We start from the raw sequence: 27,592 nt of genomic DNA, 5'->3' as shown, positions 1-27,592 counted from the left end.
CAGATCGCTCCTACATGCGGCTCACGGAGAAGGAGGACGAGACGTTGCCCATAGACGTAAGTTGGCGGCTCGCTCCGCGCTCGGCGTGCGCGGATTTGGCTGCTTCCCGGGCCCGGGGGCTCCGCGCCCGCCCGTCCCGCRCCCCGCAGCCTTAGAGATGCCGGCGGGACCCTCCGGAGCTCCCCGGCGCCGCCCGCCGCGCGGGGCCCCTGCGCGCCTGCTCCCTGCTGCACAAACATCCTCCTCCTCCGGCTTCGGTTGCCTGACATGTGTTTGTCCTGCGCGGCTCCGAGCCGCTGGGTCCCGGCACGGGCCGCCTCGGGGATTAACTCCCCTTTAATTATTATCCCTTCCATTTCCGTAACCGAGAAGTTGCGGAGATGAAATAGCCACTGGTGCCAGTCAGCGCTCAGGCCRCCCAGCAACGGTCTGCTCTGCAGAGGCTGTGCTGGCAGCTCACACGTCTCAGAAAGAGAGTTAGAGCCTTAAGTGTGCAGGAACAAAGTGTTTTCCTCCAAGGAAGCCAGGATCTTGCTGAGGAGCTGCGTGAACCAGTTTAGTTCATGCGATGCAGACTGTGTGTCTGCCATCCTGAGCTGCTTTCGGTGCTGAAATTGTTTTGCTCTGCTTCCCTAGGTGAGTTATTTAACCTTCCTGTGCCTTTTTCCCTGCTGTTGAATCACCCACCTCTGTAAAACACTTGCTATAGCTGGATGCATAGGGCAAAAGACTGTTTAGAAGACTTTTATTTTTAAAATACATATATAAACACTAAAAACCACAYGGTAGCGTGTATGTCACATTGTATTTTCCTCTTGTTACAGATAGTTCTTCAAACTCTGTTAGCCTTTGCAGTTACCTGCTATGGGATAGTACATATCGCAGGCGAATTTAAAGACATGGATGCCACTTCAGAGCTAAAAAATAAGTATGTTTTATTTCTTCTCTTTGTAAGTACACACACATCTGCATCTCTCTGTAGAAACAGCACATCTRTGAAGCAGCAGCAGCAGGCTGGCTCTCTTTTTAGCTTAGTTCTTCCTAAATAAGTGTTGTAGATGTGACACAGAGGAGAATAGTCATTTGTGGCAAGCCAGAAGCCTATGGAATTTCAACTAGATAACAGGAACAAATGAAAGGAGCTTCTTGCTTTTCCTTGCCCCAAATCCTGCCTTGCAGAATTGATGGAGGAGTGGGTTGACTGCAGGGACAATAAAAGACAGTATTATCATATTTCATAATGTTTACCTAAAAGCTTGAATGTCTGGCATGGAAAAAGGTGGCAGACTGATGGTAAACAGTGTCAAGGTGTTAACAGGGGTGTCAGCTGAAGGAAGACTGGCCCCTTAGGAACATTTTTAGGAACAACCCACAGAGCAGCCCCTCAGCTCAAGGAAGGACAGTGAAGTGCAGAGCAGTATTTGTGTGTCAAACAGTCAGGGTTTTTCCTGACTCGCTGGCTTTGTAATTCTYCACTGCATTTGGTTTAAGTAGTTTGCAGAGTGCACGCACACTTTCCTAAACTTTGGCTTCAAAACTTGTATTTCTCTGTAAAAGTTGATATATCCTAGACTAACTCGCCTAAAAGCACCATTCTAAAGCAGTATTAACTTTGGCTTTTTACGTTTATTTTGAAGGACGTTTGACACATTAAGGAACCATCCATCTTTTTATGTATTTAATCATCGTGGTAGAGTATTGTTCCAGTCCCCAGACACAGTGAATTCTTCTTCAAACCAAGATGCTTTATCATCCAACTCGTCACTGAAATTTCGGAAACTTGAACCTCTGCGCCGTTAAGACTTTTACAGATTATAATAATAATCCAGGACACTGAGATGTAATATTCGAGTTGGGGATGTAAACACTTTTTTAATTTCTGGAGCAGTATTTATATTGATCTTCCAGACTTTATAAAGTATATATATATATATATATATATAAACTAAGGACCTTCTTTGTACACTGTTAACAAAAATGACTGAATTGTGAATTGGCAATGCAATGTAAATTATTCTACAATTATGCTGTGAAACATCTTCAAATTTTCATATATTAAAAAAGTTGCAGCTGGCTTCAGTTAAAACCAAAAGCAAGCTAGTTTTTACTGCATTTAATATTCTTTGACAAGAAGGAATGTTTGAGTGCTATTTATTTTCTCAGTCTGCTTGCACTGCAGTTTATGGAACTCTTGGAAATACTGTGTGCACTGCATCGTTTAACAGCAGAAAAAGGGCAGCATCTCCTGTTCCTAGAATGCCTAGGAGACCTGCATGGTGTAGGCATGGGAAATCCAAAAGGTTGCTTTCATTTTTATTTCTTTTACAATGCTGAATAATAGTCGTGTGAAGTTTGGGGTTTTTTTCCCCGTTTTTCTTTACCATGTTATTTCTTTATTGCCCTCTTTTTTTTTAAATGTCAGCTGTCCTGTGTTGCCCCGAGTTGCCCGGGATGTGGCTGTACGTGTGGTGCCTGTGAGGGGGAAGGCAGCTCACTTCTAACCACATAAATAATCTGTGATGCTCAGCTCGTTTCCCCACTGTATTTGTTTTCTTTAGTTGTGTGTATGGGAAGGTTCCTCTGATGGCTGGATGGCGTTTTAGTACTGAAAATGGCACCAGATACTAATTCCTGAGTCATCCTCTATGAGAAATGTTTCACTATCAATAAGAAATACCCATTCTGTAAATGTTCCAAGGGTAGATCCAGCAACGCTATGTGTCCACTGGTGTTAGCACAGTACAGGTAATCAACTGCTTGTGGTGCAACCACCCCTTTTCTGCCAACAGAGCCTATAAAGTTGATTTCTTTTTCCAGCTGAGCCCTTAGTTGATTTAAGATGACTGTCTTGATTATATGTACTAGCACAGATGTTGTGGTCCTTAACTCCTACTTACTGCTAAGTTTGGCTCTCTCCTTAGGTRGAGAGAGGGTGAAATGATGCTAACTTCTTATTTTCTTGGTCTGGCATTTCAGTCCAGCAGTGGAATACCCTTCTTCTCCCTGACATAGCCAAGAGATGGTAGTTYGAGATACCGATGGGGCCAAGTAGAAGTTTGCATAGCCCGAGGATGTCACTCTGCCTCTGTGCAAAGTCAGCCTTTCGTCCTAGCATCCATTTTTTAAATCCTTTAGACCTTTCAAAGGTGAAAAGCTTAGCAACAATACTGCGTAAACTGAAGCCTCTGTTTCTAGCTCTGCCCATCCTATGGAGTGGGTCCCCCAGTGCTAGGGCAATATCCATTAGCTGCTGCTCTGCCGTCACTCTTGGGCATCGGGGTTTGGTCGGAAAGGGTTACGCTGCAGCTGAAGGCGTCGGAGCGGCTGGATTGCTTCCTAGAGCGTTCCGGCTGCCCTGGAGCCGGTGTCACAAATCAGCTCTCCTGATAGCTGCCGTCACCAGAAGCCTCTAAAATAGCAGGCGCCGGGTCAGGGCGCTGCTGCAGGCAGAGCTCTATCCTTGGGGAAGAGGCTCCGCGAGCAGGGAAGGGCTGAGTGGCCCCGCAACCTCGCTCGCTGCGGAGCAAAAACAGCAGACAGAATCAGCAGAGGGAGAGGGAAGCAGAGCAGAGGGTCAGTAACTGCTGCAGCAGGTTGAGGGGCTCCKAGAGCAGGGCTGCTCACCCTTCCCATCCAAGAAAACCCCTCTGCGCTCCGTAAGGCCCTTGGACCTGCCCAAGGCCAAGGCTCTGCTCCGTGACAAGTCCTTCGTGGAGAAAAACTCTTTCTCAGACTTAGTCCTGCTAGGAGCACCTTGTTGGCTGTGCCAGGTCGCTTTCCTTGTGATAAGCAGCCTTACTCTTCAGCAGCAATGGTTATATCACATAACAAAGCTGTACAAATTATTTTTTCTTATTGATCTTGCAATGTCCAATAAAAAATGATATCCTTAAAGCACGTGGGAATGCTTGTCTTTATTTCTGGCCGCTCTGGAGCCTCTCACAGCAGCTCCCTCAGGACCATGTGTTTAAAAACAACTGCCTGGTATTGACAAGAAGTGGATCTTGACTTAATAATAGCACGTGTGAAAGTTTGTGCTTGGCCTGGTGTTGGTTACCACGAGGTAAGCTCAGTAAAGGGAAGCAAAGCGACATGCTGTAAGTAGCTAAATAAAACATGTAAGAAGAAGTTGCTGGCCCTTGAGATTCTTTCCCCGCTCCAGTTTAAGCAAAGCAAAAAGCTTCTCTACCACGTGCTGGCCCYGGGCTGTGCTGCGTAATGTGCTTGTGGGAGGTTTGGTATTGAGCCTGCTGCTGGAGGAGCCAGCCGGGCTGCCCGGGGGCTGGAGATGGTTAACGTGGGGCTGGAGCAAGAGCGCGTTTCACATGTGGCTCCGCGCCGCTGCTGGGGGATTTCACATTTCCACATCCCACAGTTTGCTCAAGTGCAGCGTTAATCAGGGCAGCAGTGGGTGAAAACCAGCAACCCAGGAGGGTTTTAGGGAGGCGGCACCACAGGAGGCTCCGCGCTCATCTGGCGGCGCTGCAGCTGCATTCGCCTCCTTCTGAAGCGGAGCAGGAGCCGGGCCAGCACCTTAGTGCTCTGGGCCAAGGGGGGAAGTTTCCAAGCTCACCCTGGGTGCCTTCACTGCCATCCAGCCTGCACTGAGCTGACGAAGGGACACGATGCTTCTATTGCATTAAATACACAGGGTGCAAAAGGCCTAGGACACGGTTTGCAGCTGYAGTTGTTCACTAGAGGCTGCAGTGACAGACGCCTCCCCCCGGCTGCAAATACAGCTGGTAAAAACCACAATTCCCAGGGAGAGGGCCAAACTATGGCAYCTAGCCCAAAAATAAAGGCTAATTACACACATTTATTTGCAGGTGTGAGGGCTATAAGGGACCTTTTTGCTCCCCTCTGCTGCTTCCCAGGACACTGCGAGCGCTGGGGCTGTCTCTGCAGCCAGGACGAGGGAAGGGGARGCAGCCGGGAGAGCAGTTCCTGCTGCCTTAACGGCTGAGGCGCCCACGGCCGCAGGCTCCAGGGTGGCAACCGCCCCGTTCCCGGGGATCCGGGGTATAAACAGGGCTCAGGCCCTGGAGAAAGCCAGGAATGGCAGCTCCTTCCTAGTGCAAATGAGGGGTTTCGTGCCTCCWTGCTGCTCACCTCCCGCACCTTGGGGTCCTCACTCTGCAGCGCGCTGCCTCCGATGCCCTCCACGATGGAGCTATACGGACACCCTCCAGCAGGATCCAGATCCCCCCTCTCCCTTTGGCGAYGACGTTTTGGCCTCTTTGGGGTAGGTGGATGCCCCAAAACAGCAGCTTTGCTGCAGAACCAGACAGGACCCTCCCTCCCCACRGGAATCCCATGTGGAGCCACCGCGGAAATCCCTCCGGATCTGGGCCTCGCGGGCAGGGAGGCTGCAGCTCCGCTCGCTTTCCTGCGGCTCCAGGCCGTGCCRGCGCAGCCCTGGCCGGCAGCCTGGGGCAGAGAAGGGCCATCTTAGACATTAAACAAGCAGCAAAGGCCGGCACCAGCTTTCCCAGGCAGAACTAGCAGCCAAGGGAAATGCTCCCGGCTCCTGAGGGTGACCTTGCTGCCCGAGGCAGCCGGGCAGGAACCAGGGTGCAGATAAACCCCGAGCTCGAGCAGCTCAGAAGCTCCGACCGAGCYCCACGCTGTTCCGGGCGACGCGGTKTCATTTCCAAACGCTTCGGCCTGCAACAAAAGCTGCATCCTTAAAATGGCAGCTAATTAATTTTCCTGTCCCGCTAACTTAATCCTTTTTCCAGCCAAGAAAGGCAAAGGGGAGCTCAGGAGGAGCCTGGCAGCGGCTGTCGGCAACACGAGTCCCAGGGCGCTCTGGCAGCGGCCCAGCTGCAGTGTCACGCTCCACCAGGAAAGAGCAGGGGRGAAAAACAAGGAAGGGGACCAGGTACCCCACGCTCGGTGGTGCAGCGGAAGCCGAGGCCCGCTCTCTTCCCCCCCAGATATGCAGCTTTTTGCTCCCTACCCATTGCTGCAGTGTAACCCTCGCAGCCWGAGCTCCCTCCTGTCGCGCTGGCCCCGTTTGCCGGCGGCGCATTGCAGTGCGGGAGGCTCTCTGACTGCTGCCTTAAAAGCAAAGAACAAAAAGRAGAGGGAGTGAAAAAGAGAGGCATTTCTGCTCAAAACTGACAGCACAAAACTGACATTTGCATCAGAAGGCAGCTCCTGAGGAGACAGTTTAGCGGGCGCCCTTGGAGAGCAGCTCCCCAAGCGCCAGCAAGCACAGACCAAGCACAGGCGCCTGCCCAGCACGGCCTGGGCCTCCCTGGGCTCGGCTCTGAGCTCAGCCCACAGCCAAGACCTGACACGGGCACCTCCCCAGCACAGCCTGGGCCTCCTAGGGCTCCGAGCTCTTCCAGCAGCAGCGCTGCGGGCAATGCCCATGCCACAAGCACCACCTTTCCCTCCGCAAACTCCCTGCCCCTTCCCAGGAACCGGACCCAGTTCCCTCACCCCGTTCTCTATCTGCAACAAACAGGTGACAGGGCCGTGTCTCTGCGCGCCTCTCTGCATCCCAGTGATCCCGGGTCCCGCTGCTGTTCCGGAGCATCGCACCGAGCCCTTCGCCCTCCGCCGGCCCTGGGCTGCGCCTTCGCATTCCTGTTTTCTACAAACACGCCTGCAGGAGGATTTGCTGAATCTGGCACATTTTAAACAGCCTTTTTGCAAAGCTTGTCAGCTCGCCACCATCTCCTTTTCCACTAATGACCGTTTTGGATAGCAGCTTCTGCTGTCTGCCCACTTCTTGCTGGCAGAGGGAAGAGCCCTGAAGCCAGGGAYGCCAGGGGAATTTAAAATACACTTTCTGCAGCGGCTAAGAAAAGGCACCGGAGCAATTTGGGTCAGAAAAAGCAGAAACCAACTTCAGAAAGGAGGCAACACCCCCACCAGGCTCTGCCGAGTCCCCCACATCACTGCTCTTCCCACTGGATTCCGGCTTGGGAAGCACAATTCCCACCCCGCGCATCCCTGCTGCCAGCGCGGCCCCACACGTTATTTTGGGGGGATTTTCAGCACGGCAGAAAGAAAATCATGCAGGACCAAATTAGGGCATGGGTTTTATAATCATCGTTTCTGGTGACACACTCTCCGACCTTGGGTAAGTCCCTCCATCCATCTCTAAAGACTCGCTCATAGCGGAGCCACATAACTTTAATTAGCAGCCCCGAAAGCACTTGAGATAGTTGGGTCTCTCCTCCAAAATAACCAAATGCAGCTGAATTGGAACAACCTTATTTTTGAATTCTGCAAGCAACGAGAATTCAGGCTGTTCTCACATCAGTCACTTAAACAACACAATCAAAGTTAAATGTGCCAGCTGTACATGAAGGATTTTTATGTGCTGCACGGACTGGAAAACGGTTTCAAGAACCAATGTTATTTTTCCATGGCTGGGATGTCACTGCTGAGCAGCTGCATTATAATCATCTGCAATCAGCAAAATGTTTTTATCACTATTTAGTCTTGGGGAGGAGGGCTCTTTTTTATTTCTGTCCTACTTACAAAAGCATTCTTGAATCTTAAGGCTCCCATTWCCAGGAGATCAAGCAGCTACTAAGGCAATGCAAATTGATCCAAAATCACCAGCTTTTCATGGCCAAAACGCACTGCATCGACAAGTTYCCGAGCTCCACAAGTTGTGAACAAAACTATTCATGCTTCTGAAAACAACATCCCTCTATCCCTGAATAMAGCAGCTCTACAGCTCCAGCTCCACATCCCAGGCTCTCCGAGCTCCACAGAAGTCCCTCCCTCTGGAAAACTTGGGAGCAGCCAGGGCCCTCCTGCCTCAAGAGCCACCTCTGCGCAAGCAGCTGGGTCCCAGCTGCCAGACAAGGGAAGCGGGAAAGTTTTCCAGCTCCAGCCTTCTCCAAAACCAAACCGCTCTCTGATGTAGCCTACATATTAAATATTTACCAAGAAAGCACAGAAAGATGCACAAATTTGGAGAAAAATGCAAAAATGAACATACAGATTACGCTTTGTAACTACAGATATGCTACAAAACCTCTCCTGTAGCAGCACGGCTCTGCAGGGCAGTATTTCACAAGCGAGGCGGCGCCAGGAGGATGCAGCAGCTGCTCAGCACAGCGAGCACAGCACTGATGCACAGAAAGGGCCGGGGTAGCCGCTATTTCGAGGGATATTTTTTAGGACAACTCGTATTAGGAGTGGCAGCGGCTGAGAGGGCGGCAGGCACACACTGATGCTGATGATCTGGCCGCTTCCACCGCGGTTGGAGCTGACCCAGGAGTTGAAAATAGCTGAAAAATTCCCGTCACAGATGCGGAAACTTCCTGAGCTCTTGTACAAGGCACCAATCTCCTGCAACAGAAAAATGTGACTGGGGGTTTCCATTCCACTGCTTCTCCCAGACCAAACGATTCCTTTGGACTCCACCATAATTTGTGTGTCTTTCAGCCCGAGCTCAAACGCAGTTCCTTCGTTGTCTTCCCAGCTCAAGTCCAGGGGTGTTTTTGTTTTCTTTATGTGGAACGAGCAGCCCTCATTCCTGGCAACACTGCCACCTCGGTGCAGGGGGGTATAAGCAACCCTGGCTCCCCGCTGCATGGGAAAACCTTGTCCGGARTTTGCCACAAGGGTGCACGGCAGCTCAACTCCTTCCTTGGGGCTTTTTTTACCGCTCTGAACGTTGATTTATCAGCTGCTGAAGGTAACGGAGTGGCACTCCTGAGAAGTGCTCATGCTGGCTGGCTCRTGCACTTCTTTAAAGCCAAATGCCCTGAAGCTCTGGAGCAAACAAGGCTGAACCGGCTTTCACCGCCTCCAGGAGCGAGCTCCTTCCCCAGCACCAATATCCACAGCCACTACCCGCGCTCCCGGGGTGATGGACAACAACAGGGCTCTCCAACAGCCACCGCGTTRCAGCCGCTGCCCAGGGACAGCCGCAACCACCGTCAGAGGGAGGCAAGGAAAGCACCAAGTGCCACCCAAGAGCCTCCCGGCAGGGAGGAAGCGCGCACCAAGCGGCAGCTGAACCAGGACTGCTGAAGATGACACGTCCAGGCCCTTCCTCTCTGAAAGGACTCCCTAAACAAGGCAGACATAAAGCTGATCCAGCGCTTCCCAAACTCAGCTTAACAATCCCTGCAGGCTGCAAGGTTTCTGCTACAACCCAGCTTGGTGATTCTTCTCCAGCTCCTTCCTCTTCTGCTTCAAACGGACATGCAGTTTTTTTGCAGTCACGGAAGTCAGAAGCTTCTATTAAATCCAGTGACTAAACACACTTCCTTCAGCTGCCTGCCAAACCCTCGTCTCTGCCGGGTTTTGGAGGTGTCTTTGTTTTCAGTTTCACTGGATTGTAGATCAGAAGTTTCTTAGCAAGTATCAAAGAAGAGATGAAATGAAAATAAACGACATCCCCCTACCCTGCTGCTATTTCAGYGAGAGAGACAGAACCTGGAGAAAATTACCAAGGGAAAATCATAATAATAATAATAATAAACAAGCTTTTCCACGTGCTCTTTCCTATAACGGGAGGTGCAGCAATGCTTGGCCACTGCAAATTCAAGCACAGGACAGCAACAGCCTCCAGGGACTTTGTTTTGCAAGATGACAATCAGTTTTGGATGCTGCTTAGACCTGGGTAAGAACACACGCTTGCAAACCATGAACACACAGTGCACCCAAACAAGGAACAGCAACATTCAGTGGCCACCTGCCTCCACGGCTGGGTCCTGGCACCCAGACACCTATCAGCTTAACTGGAAACAGCAAAACTCCATGGTATTTACRAGAGAAAACTTGAAGATAACCATGCTCTGAAGACGCATCATTAGGAGAGGGTCAGGAATTACAGAAAGCAGGATACACGGAGGCACCTTAGCTCCAGAGCACCACAGAGCCTTTCTACAGATAACCAGAAGCACTTAATTTGTTAATTCGGATTGTTAAACTACACTCCCCCAGGGAAACACAGCAAGCTGTGTGTCCCTCCACACACACACGCTCTCCTAAACAGCTTTCTGCTCTCCATCTACACATGCACATATCCTGATAATTAYGTGTTTTCCCGATGCCTTGCTCAGGAGCGACCCCGTTGCACAAAGACTCCTTTGCCAAATGGAACAGATCTGCTCTCCATGACGCAGCTGCTGCTCTGGGGCCACATTCTCTAGCCAGAAACAAGAAGGCTGGACTCGAGCRTCACCTCTCCCCGTTATCCCAGTTACACATCAGTGTGATTTGTGCCACTCAAAGCGYGTGGTTCTATTTGTCCAACACCCTTATCACCCTCATCCAGCACAGCTGTCAGTCTTCGGAAGAGTCATCTCTGTTGATGCTCCTTGACAAACACAGTTCTGAAGCGTTAACTGTTTTCCTAAGTGAGTCAGGTTCATTTTGTTTGGGAAACACTCAAAGACTGTAGGCACTCTTAACTGGATTTCTTTCACTCTTTCTTCATCATCTCTTCATTGACACAACTTGTGTTTTCAATGCAGTGTCTTGCTTCCTCCTCCTGACGATTCAAATCCAGCTCGCTTTAAGTTTCTTCCCCTCTGATACTCTGATCCAAGTTCAATGTCTATTCAGAATAAGTGTGCAGAATTGGAAAATTCTTGCTGTCTGAACCTCAATAGAGTATTCTGTAGTTTTGGTGCATTTTCTGAAGCATGAGATTCCACAAGAGTATGTCTAAGGAGTCATCAGCTTCCTCTAGCCGATCTGGCGGCCAACAGTATCACACTAAAAGAACAGGTCTAGAAACTAACAGCAGCACCAGCTAAAACCACTCTTGGATAACCCTGCTCACACTCAGTACAATCACATCAGTGTCTCTCAAATCAGAACAGAAAGTAAAATAATCTTTATACAGAAAAAAAGCTACCTCCTCCAACCACTTAATTTTTCAAAAATAATGTGACATAAATCCATTTTAAAACCAGGTGTTGCAATATATCTGGCCTACGGTAAATATATTCCCTCTTAGAGTCCAACATTAGGCTTGGGAGAGCACGATGATGACAAGCAGCTTCCACATACGGAGTCCAAAGGGATGAACCCTACTTCACATCATTCCAAGATTTCTGCATTTTTTCATGTTCAAACGTACATATGATCACCACCAGTGCTAGCAGAAGAGTTTTACCCCCATCACTTCATGCATATAACACTGTAGTGGAGACTTCCTGATGGATTTTATTTCCTTCTTGCATTTTATTGGTGTAATTCCAGCGGTCAAACTGCATCCATCTGAGAAACAAGGCCATTGCTTCAGAGGGGAGTGAAAAGATGCCTCACAGGTGGCTGGTAGTGAGAGTCTTGCRTGCTGGCTCATTGACTGAATCCCCCGCAGATTTGCAGTACTATGAAAGGAACTATTTAACACCAACAGAACTTCAACCTGTCTTCGGTTATAAAGGATGTTTGTACATAACTGAACAACTGAAAACGAACAATTATGAGAAGAGCCACTACAGGAATATCGTCACTGTTTTAAAACAAAAATTTAATTACACACAGGTCCTTCCGTCTTCGTAGGTTCATATGCTTTGTGAAATAGAACRTTACCTTTGGAAAAACAGTAAGAGGAACGGAGGAGAGGATATCAACTCGGGTAACAGAGGGTTTACTGAACTGGAACTTGGTGCCTTCAGCACTGAATAAGAGTGTGCACCTTGTGCACTGCTAAAAATCTAACGCAGTCTGAGCTGACTGATGGGGCAGATGCTCCAGGGTATAGGCCACTGGAAGGCAAGTACAGCACCTTCTACAAATATTATCTCAAGCTGTGTTTGAGGGCAGGCGGGTCAGATTTGGTTACAGTGTAGCTGTGCTACCTGCTGGCTTTATAAAAAATATTGGAAGTCTGTTGGGAACAGACAATCAGAGGAACTCAATGCTGCCCGCTACAGACTCCTCAGATTAGCACTTCTTAAAAATTAATAAAATGGTTTATTTTATATATACATATGTTCCAAAAAAATTTATACAGTTAAAATATCAAATTAGTGATCTGGTAACAATACTGTTCAAAATAATCTCTTTTGTATGAACATTAAAATACAAGTTTTTAAAAGCGTTTCCTTTTAGTGCTTCCAAAGCACAGCGTGTGCCAAGGCCACCTGAAGAATCTCCGTCCTCCTCACAGGATGAAAGAGAACTGAAGTCGGGGACCTGGGAAGCCTCAGGTGCACTTTCATAATGTCTGTAGACAAAACAGAAGAGAGTCTGAGGTAGATTGTTTAGTGACCATCAGGTGGTAACAGTCACAGGGCTGTCTTTAGCTTTCATTAACACAATAGCAGTTTCTTTACTCTCAATCTACACTGAATCTCAAGTTTAAAGGCATGGCTAGTAGTTCTTGGGAACAAGACCCTTGTCTCTGTGGTGGCAACATGCAATATTACCAGTGCAGGTGTTTCTGGGAGGGTTTTTTGGGAACACACGGGATCTCTCCATGATGCAGACAGTGCGTGCATTTGACAGTGCCCCATTTTAGTGCAACCTGCTGCCTATAGCACGTAAAATGTCTAACGACAGTGTTCAAATGAGTAAATTCTCATCACCTGCAGGAGGGGCAGCAATGGTTATTTTCTTCAGCCTGTTGACCAAAGAGCACCCTCCACAGGAAAAAAGCCACACCTTTCATGGCAAATCCTTAAGGTTATAGCCCAGCTTCTGCCGATAGAGGTTCTTAAAGTTAAAGCTCCACTGCTTCTTCTCGGATTCCGACAGTAAAATCACTTGACTGCCAAGATGGTGAGGGCAGCAGCTACATCCTCTTCCACTCTTCTGCGGCACAGCAAACTCAATCCTGGTCCATACAGGTCTGGGYGGTACACTATTATCTACTGTTGACATGATTAACTCTGTTGGGTAGGCTGTTGAACTCTAGTTCCTCTAGTATTCTCTCTAAGTGTTGTATTAAGACCCGTTTTTTAAACCTAAGAAAGAGAGGGGAGTAATTAATTTTTTTTTTCTTTTGAAAACACATGAACAACTTAAGATTATTCAACCACAACAAATGATATTTCCAAAGGCTCTGATTCCAATATGGAAGAGCTTGCTTCATTTCTGGCATTATATTAGCACCTCTAATTTAACAGAGCTGCCCTTCCCCCAACCCAGCCAAATCTTGGGTCCTTCTTCAATAATGACCCATCTCTCTAATTCACACTTTAACTGCCAGTAAAGACTATTTACTTCATAAAATACAATACTAGTTTGAGTGCTAAAGCAACTATAATAATATAAATCCATTAAGAGAAAAGCATAGAAAGTACCAGAACCGGGAAGGTTTAGCATTTACTATCATGTTCAAAGCTAACATTTATGATTCCCACTCATTTTATATCTATACAAACCTTGCTGCTTCCTTGATAGCAAATTCAATGAAATACTTCTGAATTTCCATAGGCCCTTGTACCTCCTCAAGAAGAGAGAAGATTTTTTCATAATCTAAAAAAATAAAAAATAAAAAAACATAAGTTTGCAAGATCTATTTTAGTATTTTCAATAGCACTCAATAGTCAAAAAGAAAAAACCAAGCCCCGTGTTCCACACTTAAACATTTGGTATAAAACTAAGAAAAAAACCAACAAAAGCTTTATGTACAGAAAGCAGTTGATACTAATAACTAGAACTGATACTGAAGATCTACTATTCAAGTAGGTTCTGTTTAAGAGTGACAAGTAGGGAGTATCTGTGCTCAGAAGACACAGGCTAAGTTTGCTCAGGAGAGTTTATTTCCATGAACACAGCTAATACATACAAAGGGCCACAAAGCTCTGTTTTAATTTAGAGCTATTATGTCCGGAAGCAGAGATTAAGACTAGTTGTCTTAATAGACAAGTTATTAATGCTTAGTCTGAGTATTATTAATATCATTGTTTTAACAGTATAAAGTAAATACATCCGGATCACACTTTTGTGATTAGGTCAGAAACAAGCAAAAATCCTGGTTTCAGTACTTTCCTTATTTAAGCCCAATAGGAAGCTATTCATGGTGATGTGACTAAGGGTCCATTTACAGTAACGTAGCAGCTAAAGAACGAGGACATAYGGTCCAAGCTGCGAATATAAATACACATTTAATAGAGTGTGTACAGCTTTCTCCTTTGATGACTGCCTGAGCTGTAAAGGACAGATGATTTATATGAACATACTACTATTTTCTTCGATATCATCAGTTACTGCACCCAAATTTGTGCAAGTTTAGACTAGCAAAACAAGAAGCTAGTGCATAACCAGTTAGGAAGTTTTAAAGTATCTTTAAAATAAAATACATATGCTGCATAAAAATTGTTTCCTCTCCCAGTACGATCAGTCTACCACAGTGATTATATACCTCAGTAAAACATTAATTTTGAGGAAAGGAACATGAGATCAGAAAGACTGAAGAGTTAAGAAAACTCCATTATACTAATGACTATCTTTATGGCATCTGACAATGCATCAGGAAAAAATACATTAGTTTAATTTGTAGAAATAATTCACTCAGACACAAGACCACTTTAGGGATATCTACTGTTCAAGAAAAAATGGAAAGATTATGCATATAAGATAGGCATAATCTTATATGTCTATGCATAATCATAAGACATCTAAAAATATATACTAGTTGGAGTCTGGCTAGTATTTTGTGTTTGTTCCTATATGCAGGTACAGGCCAAACATGTAACAAAAGCTAAGGTGGCAATTTATTTTTCCCTGGAATATTTAAGATAATGGTGTTACTGACTGTTACAAGRAAAAGGGAAGAATGTATTTCTTTCATCCTTCGTCCTTGAGTGTTTACAGCAGTATTCCATCACTAGCCACACTGCCTTTCAAAATAACAGAATACTACAACTCTGTTAACTGAGATTCCCTTTCCAAGGCATTCCAAGATGCATCCTTGTAGCTACACATGCCTTTGTCCAGCCAAAGGAAGCTCTGAAGGACACAGTGCAATGAAGTGCGCTACACGCACACACACACACACAGAGTAGTGCAATATAAAGGAAAGTCTTAAGAAAGGTATTGCTGAGCTCTTTGAAGTACCCCTTCAGTATAGAAATATATACTTTTATTATCAGTAACACCTTTCTAGAGCTACAAAGATAAAACCTTTGAAAGCTGCTTTACAGGGTAACTTTAAAGCAGTTAACTTATGTTCAAGGGCAAACAAGGTCGCCTGGCACTCGTCCTCTCAAGCATTTCAGCTCACCCATTCTCCATGCAAGAACTTTGCTCCTTTCTTGTCCCTCTACTGCACACAGGCAATTGGAAATAATTCCAAATCTAAGCTGAATAGTTTTTAAATAGCTTCATATAATAAAGTCTATCTCTAGACTGACAAGATTTAACACACTGACAAGATTTAAGAACTTACTTCTTCCAGGTTTGCGAACCTCTTTCATCACTTTAATCTTGATATCAGCATTGCTTCCCTCCAGCATTGTGGGTGTTATTTTCAATGAGTTTGGCACAGATCCAGAAGTCGACTCCATAACCCGTTTTTGGTCATCTCCAGACGCGTTGTAATTTAGAGGCCCTCGAACAAGTGCGTTGGTTCCAGGTTTATGATCCAGCCCATCTTCACTTAAGCAATTGAACTCATCCGGTAGAGAATCTAAGTCATTCGGCAGCATTTCATCCTCTCCCATGACAGCTGGAACTGAGGGTGCCATTTGCACAGGTAAACCATCCATTTGCTTTTCCACCGACTGACAATTTTCTGCTTTCTTCTCTCCATTGCCATCTTGGACAGTACTGCTATTGGTATCTACAAATCATAAAGATGCATATTACTAATGCACAGCAACCCCTCCACCACACACACAAAGCCCCTTTCTCGTTTGAAGTGCTAGATGGTGAAAGTACTGAGTAACTCTGTACAACACTTTAGCCTCTGAAGTGATCCAGGAATATTCTCCTGTGGACTGTTACCATCTCACATTGCTGTTATGAAGTCTTCATTTTCTGTATTGCTATTTCTGTGCTACCATTTCTAGCTAAACTAATGCTTTCTTTACTTCCACAACACTCAAAAAAAAATAAAATAAAACAAAATCTTCCAATTCCATTGCCTGGAATAGGTTAGTAAGAAAACTTGTTTTGCAGGAAATGAAAATGTAACCTTAACTTTCCTACCCTACTTTTCCCTCCCTCAAACTGCAGAATATACAAACGAGATCTAAGCATCTTGGTGCAAGGTCTCAAGGTTTCTTGGTTTTTTTTTTTTTTTTTTTTGTCTAAATTGCTTTTCATTCAGAACTTCAGCTCTGACAGCAGCCTGTTCACCTACAGGCCAACAAGAGAGAAACCCAGTCCCAATTAATACTAGTTAAAGTGTACAAATGCTGACATATTTTCTAAGCTAACGCAAGAGTAAGCGGATAGGTTTTCTGTACACATATTTCCCTTTGTGATGACACAGGCTCTGTACTACAGATCATTTTACCTTTATTTGCCGAGATGCCTTTGAGGTTCAGGTACGACGGGGATCCAGATGCAGCGGGCGGCCCCTTGCCCCCCACGTGGTTGGTCACCACAGGCGGTGACTGGGGGCGTCTCAACAGGGGGGACATGCTGCGCCTCCTCTTCAGGGAGGCTGGAGTATTGGGCTCTCCAGGACGTTTTACCTTATTCTGAGGCCCAGTGACAAATTCATCTGCTTCATCTATCATCATACCCTGAAAATCATTTTTTTTTTCCATCAGTAAAAAACAGGATTGAAACCATTTTATCAGTTCATTACTACAGTAAGTCCCTCCATATTACAATTCAGGTGGTTTTCGAAGCCCTTTACAGCTCTCAGAATACAAATATATCTAATATATACTGTAAGCAGACTGACCAGCACCACCCTAGGCTAACACAAACATTTACATCTTTCTCTTAGACCACATGAAAAATATCTTTCTGCACATTACAGAGCACTGTATTGGTTAAGAATATCCTGCAGCTAGATAACAAATTCTATTCATGACTTAAGTGTTTCAAATCATGTTAAGTTTAACTATACAGCAGACAGCATGACTCCTCCTACCTTCTTATCCTGTTTAAAAGGATTGCCAAACGTGTGAAGCCTTTTTGGCTGATCTGGATCAATCTCCCGGAGGGGTGACGGCATCATTTTCAGGTATTCCTGGTAATTTCCCATTTGAGCAACAGGGACACTATGAAGGCAGTCTAAAGGAGAACAGGAGATCTTTATTTAGTCTGTTTTAAAAACAGGGCATAGTAACTTCACATACACTCTCCAGCTACAGCTACTAGAGTTTTAAGAACCAAAAATGAGTATTTCTTTCCACTGTGGAGAAAGAGATGAAGACTACAACTTCAGAAACAATGCTGGCAAGAGCTGACCTTAATTTGCACGAGAGATTAAAAAAATAAGTAAATTTAATCGCTATCCTAACAACTGTCTTAGACTTAATGAGGACAAACTGGAAATAAGCTCCTCTCTGCTTAAGCTACCACCATTACAAATACATCTGTCTACTGTATCTTCTCAAATGGGATTGCCCTCTTGTGAAGATGATTTTGAAAGTTCAAAGCAAGCATGACATTTCGCATGACAGAAGGCAAAAACTTCCTTCTTTCCTCTTGACAGACAAGAAAAAGGATATTGACCTCCTAACAAATGATACACAGCCCATTTCCTCCCCAAGCCTGGGGCAGAAGACACCACTTCACTGAATAATGAAATAGCTGTTCCATTTCTAAACTGTTAATGAAGAGTAGTGACTACTTACCCTCATCCTGCCCTGAAATAAGCCTCTGATTTTTCAGAAGATTGGTTCTCATTCTGGTTAGCTGGTCTAGAAGACTGCGACGAGGAATATCATACGCATTTCTGAATGCCTGTGGTTTTAAATCCTATTTTCAAAACAAAACAAACAACTTCCAAGTTAGCCTACCAATTCTCAGGCATGGAAAATCTTCTGCATATTGTAACATTGTTAAATAAAATAGATATATCTTGAAGTTACTTTAGATCTTCCTAAGTGGATATCGCTGACCCAATGCCTGTTCAGTCTTTTCAGCAAGACCCTATTCATCACTAGCACTTTTAGGTCCATTAAAACTAAGCACATTTATTCCCGRACTAGCAACATTGGCTGACTCTTGCAGAGGTGCTTTAAACCTAATATTCTGTTTATGATTATGTACTATGTATTTTATTATTATGCTATTTTCAARGCATGTGCAAGAAGCATGTGCAAAAAAATGCATTTACTCTTCTATTTAAGCCTATTCTTCACTTGCTACAATTCACAGGAAAGACTTCCTTCCTTCTTCTAGATTAAGTCTGTAAAAATTACCCACTAAAACAGATCACATAAAAGCTTAATCATGCAAGATTACTCTAGTGTTTACCTTGTTTAAGAGTCCTATGTGGAAGCCAGCAAATTCTTTAACATTCATTTCTGCCAGTCTCAGTGGAGATTCCCCAGTGATCCCTTGCAGCAGTTGCTTAAAATCCCTACTGTGCACCAAGGAGAGGCCACTGGAGTGATTTTTCACTTTTATTCCAATTTCTTGTGGAACTTTCTTACCCACTGAACCTATAATCCGTTCCGACTCTATTTTTGTCTAAAATGGAATCACACCGTGAGTTAAAGAATCAGCAAGCATTGCATGTCTCAAGTATTAAACAATCAGTACATTTACAAACTAAAACTATAAATCTGGCTCCCAGTTACTCAAGAAATGGGAGAAATACCTATTCAGGGATATGTTAGATTCTAAAGAAGATAAAAAAAACATCCTGCTGTGCTATCTTACGGAAAAAAAATATTTAGCCAGCATATCTCATTTTATATGGCTAGTAGGAGGTCTCTGAATATTGCTGATTTTGCTGCAAAGTCTGTAAATTTCTTTTTGTGCCCCTGAAGACTCATCTTTAAAGAGAAAAAGAATAACAGAAGGTGGGATGCCTTAAGTTATTTTAAAGGTATCATCTAAAGCAACAGTATTATTCAGATACAATGACATCGTTTCAGATTTAATTTTTGGATCAACTCAAGAATTAAGATGTGTGACGCTTGCAAAAAGATAAACAAGTACTAGAACCTACATGAGATTTGCTTCCATGAGATTCTAATCCGTATGGCTTCCCCAATCAGCATGAACTTTTCACTACAGCTACAGTTTTACTGATTATCAACAGTATATGCCCAACTATAAGACTGTTCTGTTCTTTACTGTTAAGTATATTCAATGTAAGATTTTCACCCACTTGAAATCCCTTCAAAAATCAACCATTAAAGCAAAGAAAAACACCCTCCCAACATAACATCCAAACCAAACTAATTGCAACCCACTTCCCCCAAATCTCCTCCTCTGCAGGGTTTGCTTCATCATCTCTGGGAAACTCTGAATTTGAGGACAGCAAGGACACCAGAATTCTGGAATTGCATGCCCTATAGCTTATAACGCATGCAACATATTTAAACTAGTTCATGTGCTGAGAATGTCTGTGAACCCCATAGTCATCCCAAGCCATTCTGACTCTATATTACAGATAAATAATAAAAATCTCCATATCATAAAGCTACTGAAATACCAAAGGAAATTTTACATCTAAGAGATGCTCAATCACGTCAGAGGCTTTTAGAGTATTTGTATTTTGTGCATTCTTTAAGGGGGAGGATTTTTAATTTGGAAAGGCTGCACTTCCCCACTGGCTAGAATTCTGTGTGTTAAGCTGCTGTTCAAGAAGCACCCATGCTAAGGAGGCTTGGCTTTCACAGCTACACCTGAAAAGCATTCTTGACAAAAAGGAAAGATATGCAAGACTCTTTCCCATCAGGTCATGCTTAACACACCCAGTGGATGTGACCTGAAGGAAGTAAGAAGCTCAGATGTAAACTCAAACATGGAGCTTACACCCCTGGGTAAGGGGGTACACTTTTTTGGAATGTGCACATTGCAAAGTCACCCACAAAAAGAAGCATGAAACTGAGAACAACCTGACTTAAGCCGTGATAAACATTGGCAAGAGCAGCCATAAATCCAATTACTGATAATCTTTGGAGTTTAAAGGTCTAGTATATGCTTAAAATGTAGCAGAAGAGGTCTCCTTTTCACTCCCCTCCACCACTTACAGAACGCACAATCACTGGTTCTAGAGCCAATCCAGATTCATCCATACTGGCAGGGGAAATGCTCACCAGTCTTCAAATATAACATATGTTGCACGCCCATATGAATTCCCACAGGGATCAACTGCTTTATAATGAGATTACCACAAACTAAATAATCAACGCACTTCTAATTGCAAAGGTTTTATCAATACTACCTGTTGGCTGAGTTTTTTAAGGTAAGAGATAACACTGTAACTAAGTCCACAATCTAAATTATCTGATATCAGATTTGGAGCTCCCATCATCCTTAGGGCTTTCTTTAATGGCTATAAGGAAAACAAAATACACAATAGTAAGAGAATAAGTCTTTAAAAAAAATTTATAAGATCAATTATAGGAAGCTAAGGCACATGGATTAGTGCTCTAGCTTTTCCACTTTTGGCAACTAAAATCCAAGTCTATTCAGATAACATGTGTCACGGGTTTGGTAGTCTAACTAGCTTGCAATGGACTGTATGCCACTTTACCAAGACCCCACACACTGTGGTGCCTCTGGCAATTTCCACTCAAAGGCTCCGTACCAGAATAGCCGGGATGATGCAAGTCCATATTGAGGTGCATTGTCCAAGCTACGTGTAAAAGGTGACAGTGCCGCCCCCCACCCTTCTTCTGGCCCAGCCAATTCCCTTGGCATCAGCTTCCCAAGTTCTGGCAGTTCACCCAAGTTAATGCTAAGTCCACCCTTTCCTTACCAAGCTATAAAAATAATGCCAAATTTGGTTTCTCTGAACAATCTATAATACATCAAAGTTTATTAAATATTAAGTGAACTGAAAACACATTAAATATYTTGATACAATCACTATTGCTGAACACTATTAAAGGTCTTTATTTCGTAAATGTGTTAGACCTAATCTATATACCTCTGTAAAGCAAAATGTTTGCCATCTAAAATTTCATCAGAAWTATGTAAGCAAAGTTTACTAGAAAGAGGTATAGTGCACAGGACTCTGGTTGCACTAGCCATCATTAAACCCAGGAACAAGGTGAGAAAAGAACATACCAGTAAGTAGTAAGGAGGCATGGTTTTTAAGTAGTTGTCAAAAGCCTGTCGCCACTTCAGATTTGGTTTAAGTTTGTGAACCTTAAACAAATCATCTGCAACAAGGAAAACAAGAAAACAAGGTTTTATTTATTGAGTACCAGACCATTAGCACTATCCGAAACTCAAGGTGTCAGGATTCCCCCCTTTTATTCCCAATCCCCCATCTCCCAATGGGGCTTCCCCACAAAAGCTGTCCTTAACCTTAGTTTTGAAGAAYTTGGAATCCTCAGTCCTAGCTGCAATAGATACTCTGGAATGATTCCTCAATACAGGCAAATTTGCACGGTATAATAAACTTATAACTCCTTAGAATAATAAACTTAAAATGGATGCCAGAATCTTAGATACTGCACACAACTCCTAGTAACATGGAAGGTGTAACATCCACCTGCTAGAGAGTTTTACTTCCCTCAGCTCTTTTGCATCATCAGGGACTCTCCGCATCTGATTAAACCAAACAACATTCATTTGGTTCAATGTCCGTTTTCAACACCACTTTTGTTCYGCCTGTATCATGAATTCAATCCTGACTTCCAACGAAAACATCATTAGGTATCAGAAGAGAAGAAAGAAAAAAAAAAAGTAATAATCAGAGCCGGGAATCCGCACGGGGAGCATTGCTGGCCGCAGTGGCAGGGAAGGGGGAGCCTGCAGCCCCATGCCTGCCTCTTGCCAGAGCAGCAACCTCTCCCCCGGACGTAGACARGACACAGGAATTAGCTACACAAATTGTCTGATGTCATTTACAAAGAGGGCAACCAGCCACGTTACTTCCTTTGGATACTGCTTTGRAAAGCCCTTGCTCGTGCTAGAGGTGTGCGTACCTGTTCAGGAGTCACTGATTGGGAGCATGTGCCTATTTGTTGTGTACATGATAAACCGTAAGAGTGATCCCCAAACACCAAAAGTGAACAGAGCATCTTGCTATTTATCTTTTGAGATTATAATCTATCGATTGACATCAAGTAGCTTCTTAGGAGGTCTGTAATATGCTGGCAAAGGGAGGCTAGTGGAAGTAAATATAGGACTGAAAAAAAAAAGGATCTCCAAAAATTAACCACGGGAGAGCTGCAGGAGACAGGGAGGTGCAAAGAAGTGGGCGTGAGAAAGACAGATGCAGCAACAAAATTGTTTTCTCCGGATTGAGCTTTCAGGAAGATATATTTGGAGAAGAAAATTTGACTTGCATAGCATTCTGCATAAATAGAACAGATGTTAAGATAGGATTTTCCAAGTACTCATCGTCAAACCACACTTAATTACAGGTATTTTCCAATCCAAATGAATTTCATATCACATACAAAAACTACTCTACAGCTGCTCTAATTATTCTCTTTCCTGGCCTGAAGGAAGTGGGGTGGAGCTTGCAAGGACAAGTTAGAACTCCATTTTATATCTCAATATACCACATGTTTACTGCTATTGTGCAAGAGAACCGGTGACAATATTCTGACATATGGCAAGCAAAATATCCATTCTTATCTTATAAGCCTGTAAGCATTTTGCAGCAAAATGGAAGTTAAACTACACAACCCTCTCCCAAAATTCAATGAAAAACATGAAACTCCTGCAATATATTGTTAGAAAATAGGCTAATATTTTAAAGTCTGTAAATTGGTTATGAGTGTGGCTTAAACCTCAGATGCTGTATTGGTGATTTATTAGTATCTTTTTTTTTGTTTTTTTTTTACAGTGTAGCCACACTTGGTCATAGATGTTCACAACACATATTGCTCCAAGCTAGCCATAATCCTTGATCCACAGCATGACTGTGCTCTGCGAAGTCAGACGCAGAGACGCCTCTCTGATCTTTGCTATCCAAAAAAAAGACGTTCTGAAATGCAAGGAGAACTTCAACAAAGATCCATCCTCTTTACTGTGAGAGCAGCACGAACTCACTGCAGGAACCCCAGCCTTCTAGAAGGAAGAAGGTCGTGGTGGTCAACACAGCCACGGGTTTTAATGAAAACATCACCATCAACATCTTACCTGCCTCTGCTGCAAGAGTTCAAGACAGATATACACTTCTCAGCAGATTGCAACACAGCAGATTGAAATGTACTTTTTCCACTGTGCTCTGCATATGAGCATTTATTTAAGTAAGCAAACAACTGATAACTCGGTTAACTATTTCTTTTGTAGATTAGATCTTTTTACCTTTGTAAACAAAATCCAAAAGTACTGAAAGAATTCTTTCATAGAGTAGCTTTGATCCAACCTATTGATTTCCAGATGCTACTCTCTGGATAGCCCAAAAAMCATTTAAATAAAATTCTTTTCACTTCTACTAAACTCAAAGGGAGCTAAAAGCATTGGATAATTTGGAAGATGGTATCAGAAGCCATTAGGAAAGAGCCACGAACTGTAACAATTCAAGAGAACACAGGTAAAACTACAGACAGCAGTTAATTTAATTTTTGTGCACCATAAATAGCCTTTACCAGTAACCCACCAAGACTGTAACAAACACGATACTAATATCTTTTAAATTCTGTACCATCCTACAGGTTTCGACRTACTTCTAATCTTAGTGAATAGGTGTATTAAAAAAAAGGCAAACAATGGTTTATTTGAAATCTGATTATCAAAGTAACTCAAGTCTGTATCATGTAACCTGAAGTTAAAATTTAACCATTTTTTAAAATTACCACCCACATTAATTCCACCTAAGTACAACACTTTTCTCTGCCAATTCCTGTAATTGTCCAAGCTTTCCAATGCCTCTATATTAATAGATTAGATCCTTCACTTTAAACATTCGAGCCTCATCATTGTAACATTCGCGCAAGTAATAACCTTCCTTGCAGACAACCAAGCCAAAAATAAGGAGCTACAAGGTAAAACAGTATCTAAGTATAAAAGGGTAGGGCATTATTCTCTTCTTCCATTGGTACAAAGTATATTTTTTTATATATATATTTATAGGCTCTCTCCAGAAAACTGTAAAAGCATCAAAGAAGCTGTCCATGTTGTAGTCCTTCATGGGAAGGCATCTTCTAAATGCTCATCCTTCTGCACATTTAGACTCACGGCAAAAGGTTATTAATAATCTCATGGCTTTGCACCATTCTATTTCACCACTGCTTCTGCTGACACTGGCAGAGAACAAGCTCTCCCTTTGGAAGAGGACAGTTCAGCTGCAACTGCATGTGCCACGAAATCTGTCTTACCTCTCTAAGAGCTGGTGACCAGAGCTGTGTCAGCCACGCTCTCTCCCACAGTGCAGGGCTCAGGATAACAGTAAATTCTGCAGTTTCACCCTTATCAACAGCCACATTAAGTGGCTCCTTAAAAAGCTTTGGATTCTAACAGCAGATCCATTACCACTGAATGCAACTCTTYACGTATCTCTTTGCTAACCATATGGAATTTGTATACTAGAAAAAACACAGTTTAAAACTCAAACATGGAAACTTCACACTCTCCTTTAAAACAATTTCAGAAATTTAAGTTGTGGGATACCAGGTGGATGTGCAGAAGAGCACTACAAATACTGAAGAGGTGCCTGTGTCCATAAAGCAGGAAGACCTTTTTACCCCTGCCAAATGGGGCAGGGGAAGGACATGGATTGCCAAGAAAACCATGGCAGAATCACAAATGTCAGCATCAGAACCACACCAAAATGAATAYGGGAATTAGTCTGGTATCAAAGATGACTAATTAACTAGTAGATTTCCATCAGTAACTCAGCAGCAGGTTCACAGAAATTGTAATTTAGCCTAGAAATATCCCACTTGTACACTCTGGGGCTATTATTCAGCTGAGTGGATGATTACTCGAGACAAATTCACATTACCAACAAGAATGTATGTTCTTTCTTGGTTATTACCAAATGGTGATTATTGTGGGATTGTGAAAAAGCATTCTTGAACTGTTTCACCTAGAACTGAAGGCAATACTCTTTAAAATACCGGGAGATTCAATGTTATTTGTTTTATATTTTCACTGTTATTCTGTATCACTAAGCACACCCACAAAAAAAAAGAAAACAAAAGTCCTAGAGCATTGCATCTACAGTTAGAAGAATGAACAGCAGCCAGGAACCTATTCTCTYTTTACAGTCACAATTACTATAGCATCTATTCATACAGCAACTTTTTACATTGTCTTTCCTGTTTAAAAAAAAAAAAGTTCATTGTGGGAATGAAAAAATGTTGGTCCTTTGGGCAGGGAAGAAACACAGGCTGTTTCATTGCTCTGTTTCTCCTTACTATGCTGAACTGCATGAGGGAATTTCCCTTTTCCCAACACCCATAAGAAACCCTGCATTTGATCTTCCAGTCAAAAATAAGCTGCTGCAGGAGCAGCTACAAAACCTGGATACACCACACCCTAAAGGAGGGAAAAGAATGGAGGTTGAAGCTTACTCCAGGTTAAGGAAGAGGCTACGTGTCTAGGAGGTGAACAGCATCAAACATGCACTGGAAGCAGGTAGCTCTCCTCCTCTGCTGGAGAGAAAAAAAGGGAGAGGGGGTATGAAAATCCTCTCCTCCCAAATTATATTAAAGAGTTTGCAACATTCTCTACTCTCTCATCTCCATTATTTTATAATGTCTCAAACTAAGGCAGAACACTAACCGTTACTGTTTTTATTTCATTTTGAAGTAGTTATATCAGCAGAGCAATATAAATATTGTACCTACCTAGCAATGGAAGTAAAACAGGATAGTTGTAAGGCATCACAAAGAGGTTTACACAGGTTAAAGTAGTGCTTGCTTTTAAATACCCGAACGGATGGCCAAGTTCGCTGTATTTTCCACTGCTACTCACAAATACCTGATAAAGAATAAGAGGTATCACTGTATCATAAGAACACAGAATATATTAAGTACAGAGCACTTAAAATTAAAACAATCTGAATCCAACTCCTTTAAGACAGCAGACTATTAGGACAGCCAAGCTGAAAGTTGCACACACCAAAGGTGAGCATATGCTTATATAAGGGATGCTCTGAATAGCCTTCTAATAGCCTTCTAAAGGTGCACCTGTTAAAGKTATTATACAAAAACAGATTTAAAATTAACCCTCTGATTCGTATAAAACAGTACGATCAGAATTTACTAAATTGATGAATTTGTTATAATACAAATTAAACACATATTCAAGAAAATTATACTAATTATATCAAATATCACATTCTTGATTTTCTTTTTTTTAAATCACGTGTAAGAGTATTAAACCTTGAAAAAAACATTTTTTTGTCTTTTATTTCTCTCCTCCTTTCCCTCCACTTGATGTGTAAAGAACCAAGTTTGTTAAATGCTGTCCGTGATAATTAGCCCATTTCTCTATTTTGTGAAGGTGAGAAATTGAAAAAAAAGCCATTTTTTGAGAAACTGCAGAGAAATTTTAAAAACTAAGACTTTGTTATCAATGCATTCATACCATTTTTGCAATTAACTTGCTAAAAGTATCTTCAATTTTTCTTCTAATAATAGTTGTTATGCTTGCAGTTACAATTTAATACTTACTGGAGGTGGGATGGAACTAATAATAGAAAGACCCACTTCACAAACCCGTTCCAGATCACACTAARAAAACTCCTGGTGTATATATGGAGCTATCCTTTATAGGAACACCACAGAGAAGGGAATTACACCATTTGTTCTAAAGAGGATGCAGAAAAAGGTCACTTGTCCAAAATCACTAAAGCAGCACGTGGCAAAGGACTTCAGCACCAGGACTGTGACATCTTCAAGGCCAAGCCAGCTGCCAGTCTAGWCAACAGAACAGCTTCCATGCAATTTCCATTAGCAGTACCAGCTGCCTACTGGAAATTGTTACCAAAACGGTCTTTGCAGGTATGATGGAAACCAGTGCTAGTTTCTTCCCTGTAAGCAAATGGAAGTCTGCAAGAGAATTTCAATTTAGCGAAGAATGGAACCCTAAGGGACACATTTCTTACCAAAATGTGACTGATGTCAAAAGAGAATTAAATGAACTTACAAAGCCTACAGAGAAAAATGCCTTCCAACTTGGGATAATTCTATTAGAAAGGAGGTAACTGAGACCATGACAGTTTCTTCTCCTCTGCCACRGAGTCTGACATCAGACCCTTGCTCTAGAGTGGCACAAAGTCTAAGATCCTGCTACTTTACGATACGCATTACAATTCCAGAATCAAACAAAGGTCAAATACCTGCCAGCAGGTATGGGGAGACTTTCGTTCCAAGATGTACTGTGTTAATGGTGAAGGCTCCAACTCATACTTGTCAAAAGGAAGCTTGTCTATTACCATGGGTTCACAATCGACACAGGAAAACCTCACAACGGGGTGAGCTGTGCGTGGAGGCTAAAAGGAAGAGAGGAAACATAACAGATCAATTGTCTGGAACAAATTGAGAATAAGTCAATCCTCTTTAATAAAAGAGGCAGACATACTTCATAAATATACATTTTAAAATTCAGCAAGACTAAACTCTGTTTGCATAATTTCCTTTAAAAACAAAAAAAA

The 27,592-nt window shown here is 43.2% G+C and overlaps 2 protein-coding genes across 6 annotated transcripts in view; one reads left to right on the top strand and one right to left on the bottom strand.

The window, feature by feature from the left end:
• MMGT1 (membrane magnesium transporter 1) lies at positions 1-3,855 on the top strand. The gene is made up of 3 exons (XM_026039100.1): positions 1-56; positions 825-928; positions 1,638-3,855. Exons 1-3 carry the CDS (start codon positions 15-17, stop codon positions 1,798-1,800), a joined length of 309 nt encoding a protein of 102 aa, XP_025894885.1. The 5' UTR covers positions 1-14; the 3' UTR covers positions 1,801-3,855.
• A 7,756-nt stretch (positions 3,856-11,611) lies between these two features.
• LOC112947142 (integrator complex subunit 6-like) overlaps positions 11,612-27,592 on the bottom strand; it is a 35,376-nt gene continuing 19,395 nt past the window's right edge. The window contains exons 8-19 of one of the 5 annotated variants that reach the window (XR_003249351.1): positions 27,278-27,430; positions 25,782-25,914; positions 21,097-21,191; positions 20,249-20,359; positions 18,325-18,540; positions 17,700-17,823; positions 16,991-17,133; positions 16,403-16,634; positions 15,332-15,724; positions 13,323-13,416; positions 12,601-12,902; positions 11,612-12,163 (exon numbers count right to left, since the gene is read on the bottom strand). Coding sequence is in view for 3 of the 5 variants with exons in the window: in XM_026039158.1 (XP_025894943.1) it covers positions 12,803-12,902; positions 13,323-13,416; positions 15,332-15,724; positions 16,403-16,634; positions 16,991-17,133; positions 17,700-17,823; positions 18,325-18,540; positions 20,249-20,359; positions 21,097-21,191; positions 25,782-25,914; positions 27,278-27,430 (1,794 nt within the window). In the remaining 2 variants the exon portion in view is untranslated. Of the gene's footprint in view, positions 12,903-13,322; positions 13,417-15,331; positions 15,725-16,402; positions 16,635-16,990; positions 17,134-17,699; positions 17,824-18,324; positions 18,541-20,248; positions 20,360-21,096; positions 21,192-25,505; positions 25,587-25,781; positions 25,915-27,277; positions 27,431-27,592 lie in introns of those variants that run through there. The other 4 variants (XR_003249350.1, XM_026039158.1, XM_026039159.1 and 1 more) reach the window with 4 other exon arrangements.

Source organism: Nothoprocta perdicaria, unplaced genomic scaffold, assembly GCF_003342845.1.
Source record: "Nothoprocta perdicaria isolate Ctin4 unplaced genomic scaffold, notPer1 scaffold_22, whole genome shotgun sequence".
Classification (NCBI taxonomy): domain Eukaryota; kingdom Metazoa; phylum Chordata; class Aves; order Tinamiformes; family Tinamidae; genus Nothoprocta; species Nothoprocta perdicaria.
The sequence above is the reverse complement of the archived record's forward strand: the minus strand, read 5'-3'. Positions and strand labels throughout refer to the sequence as shown.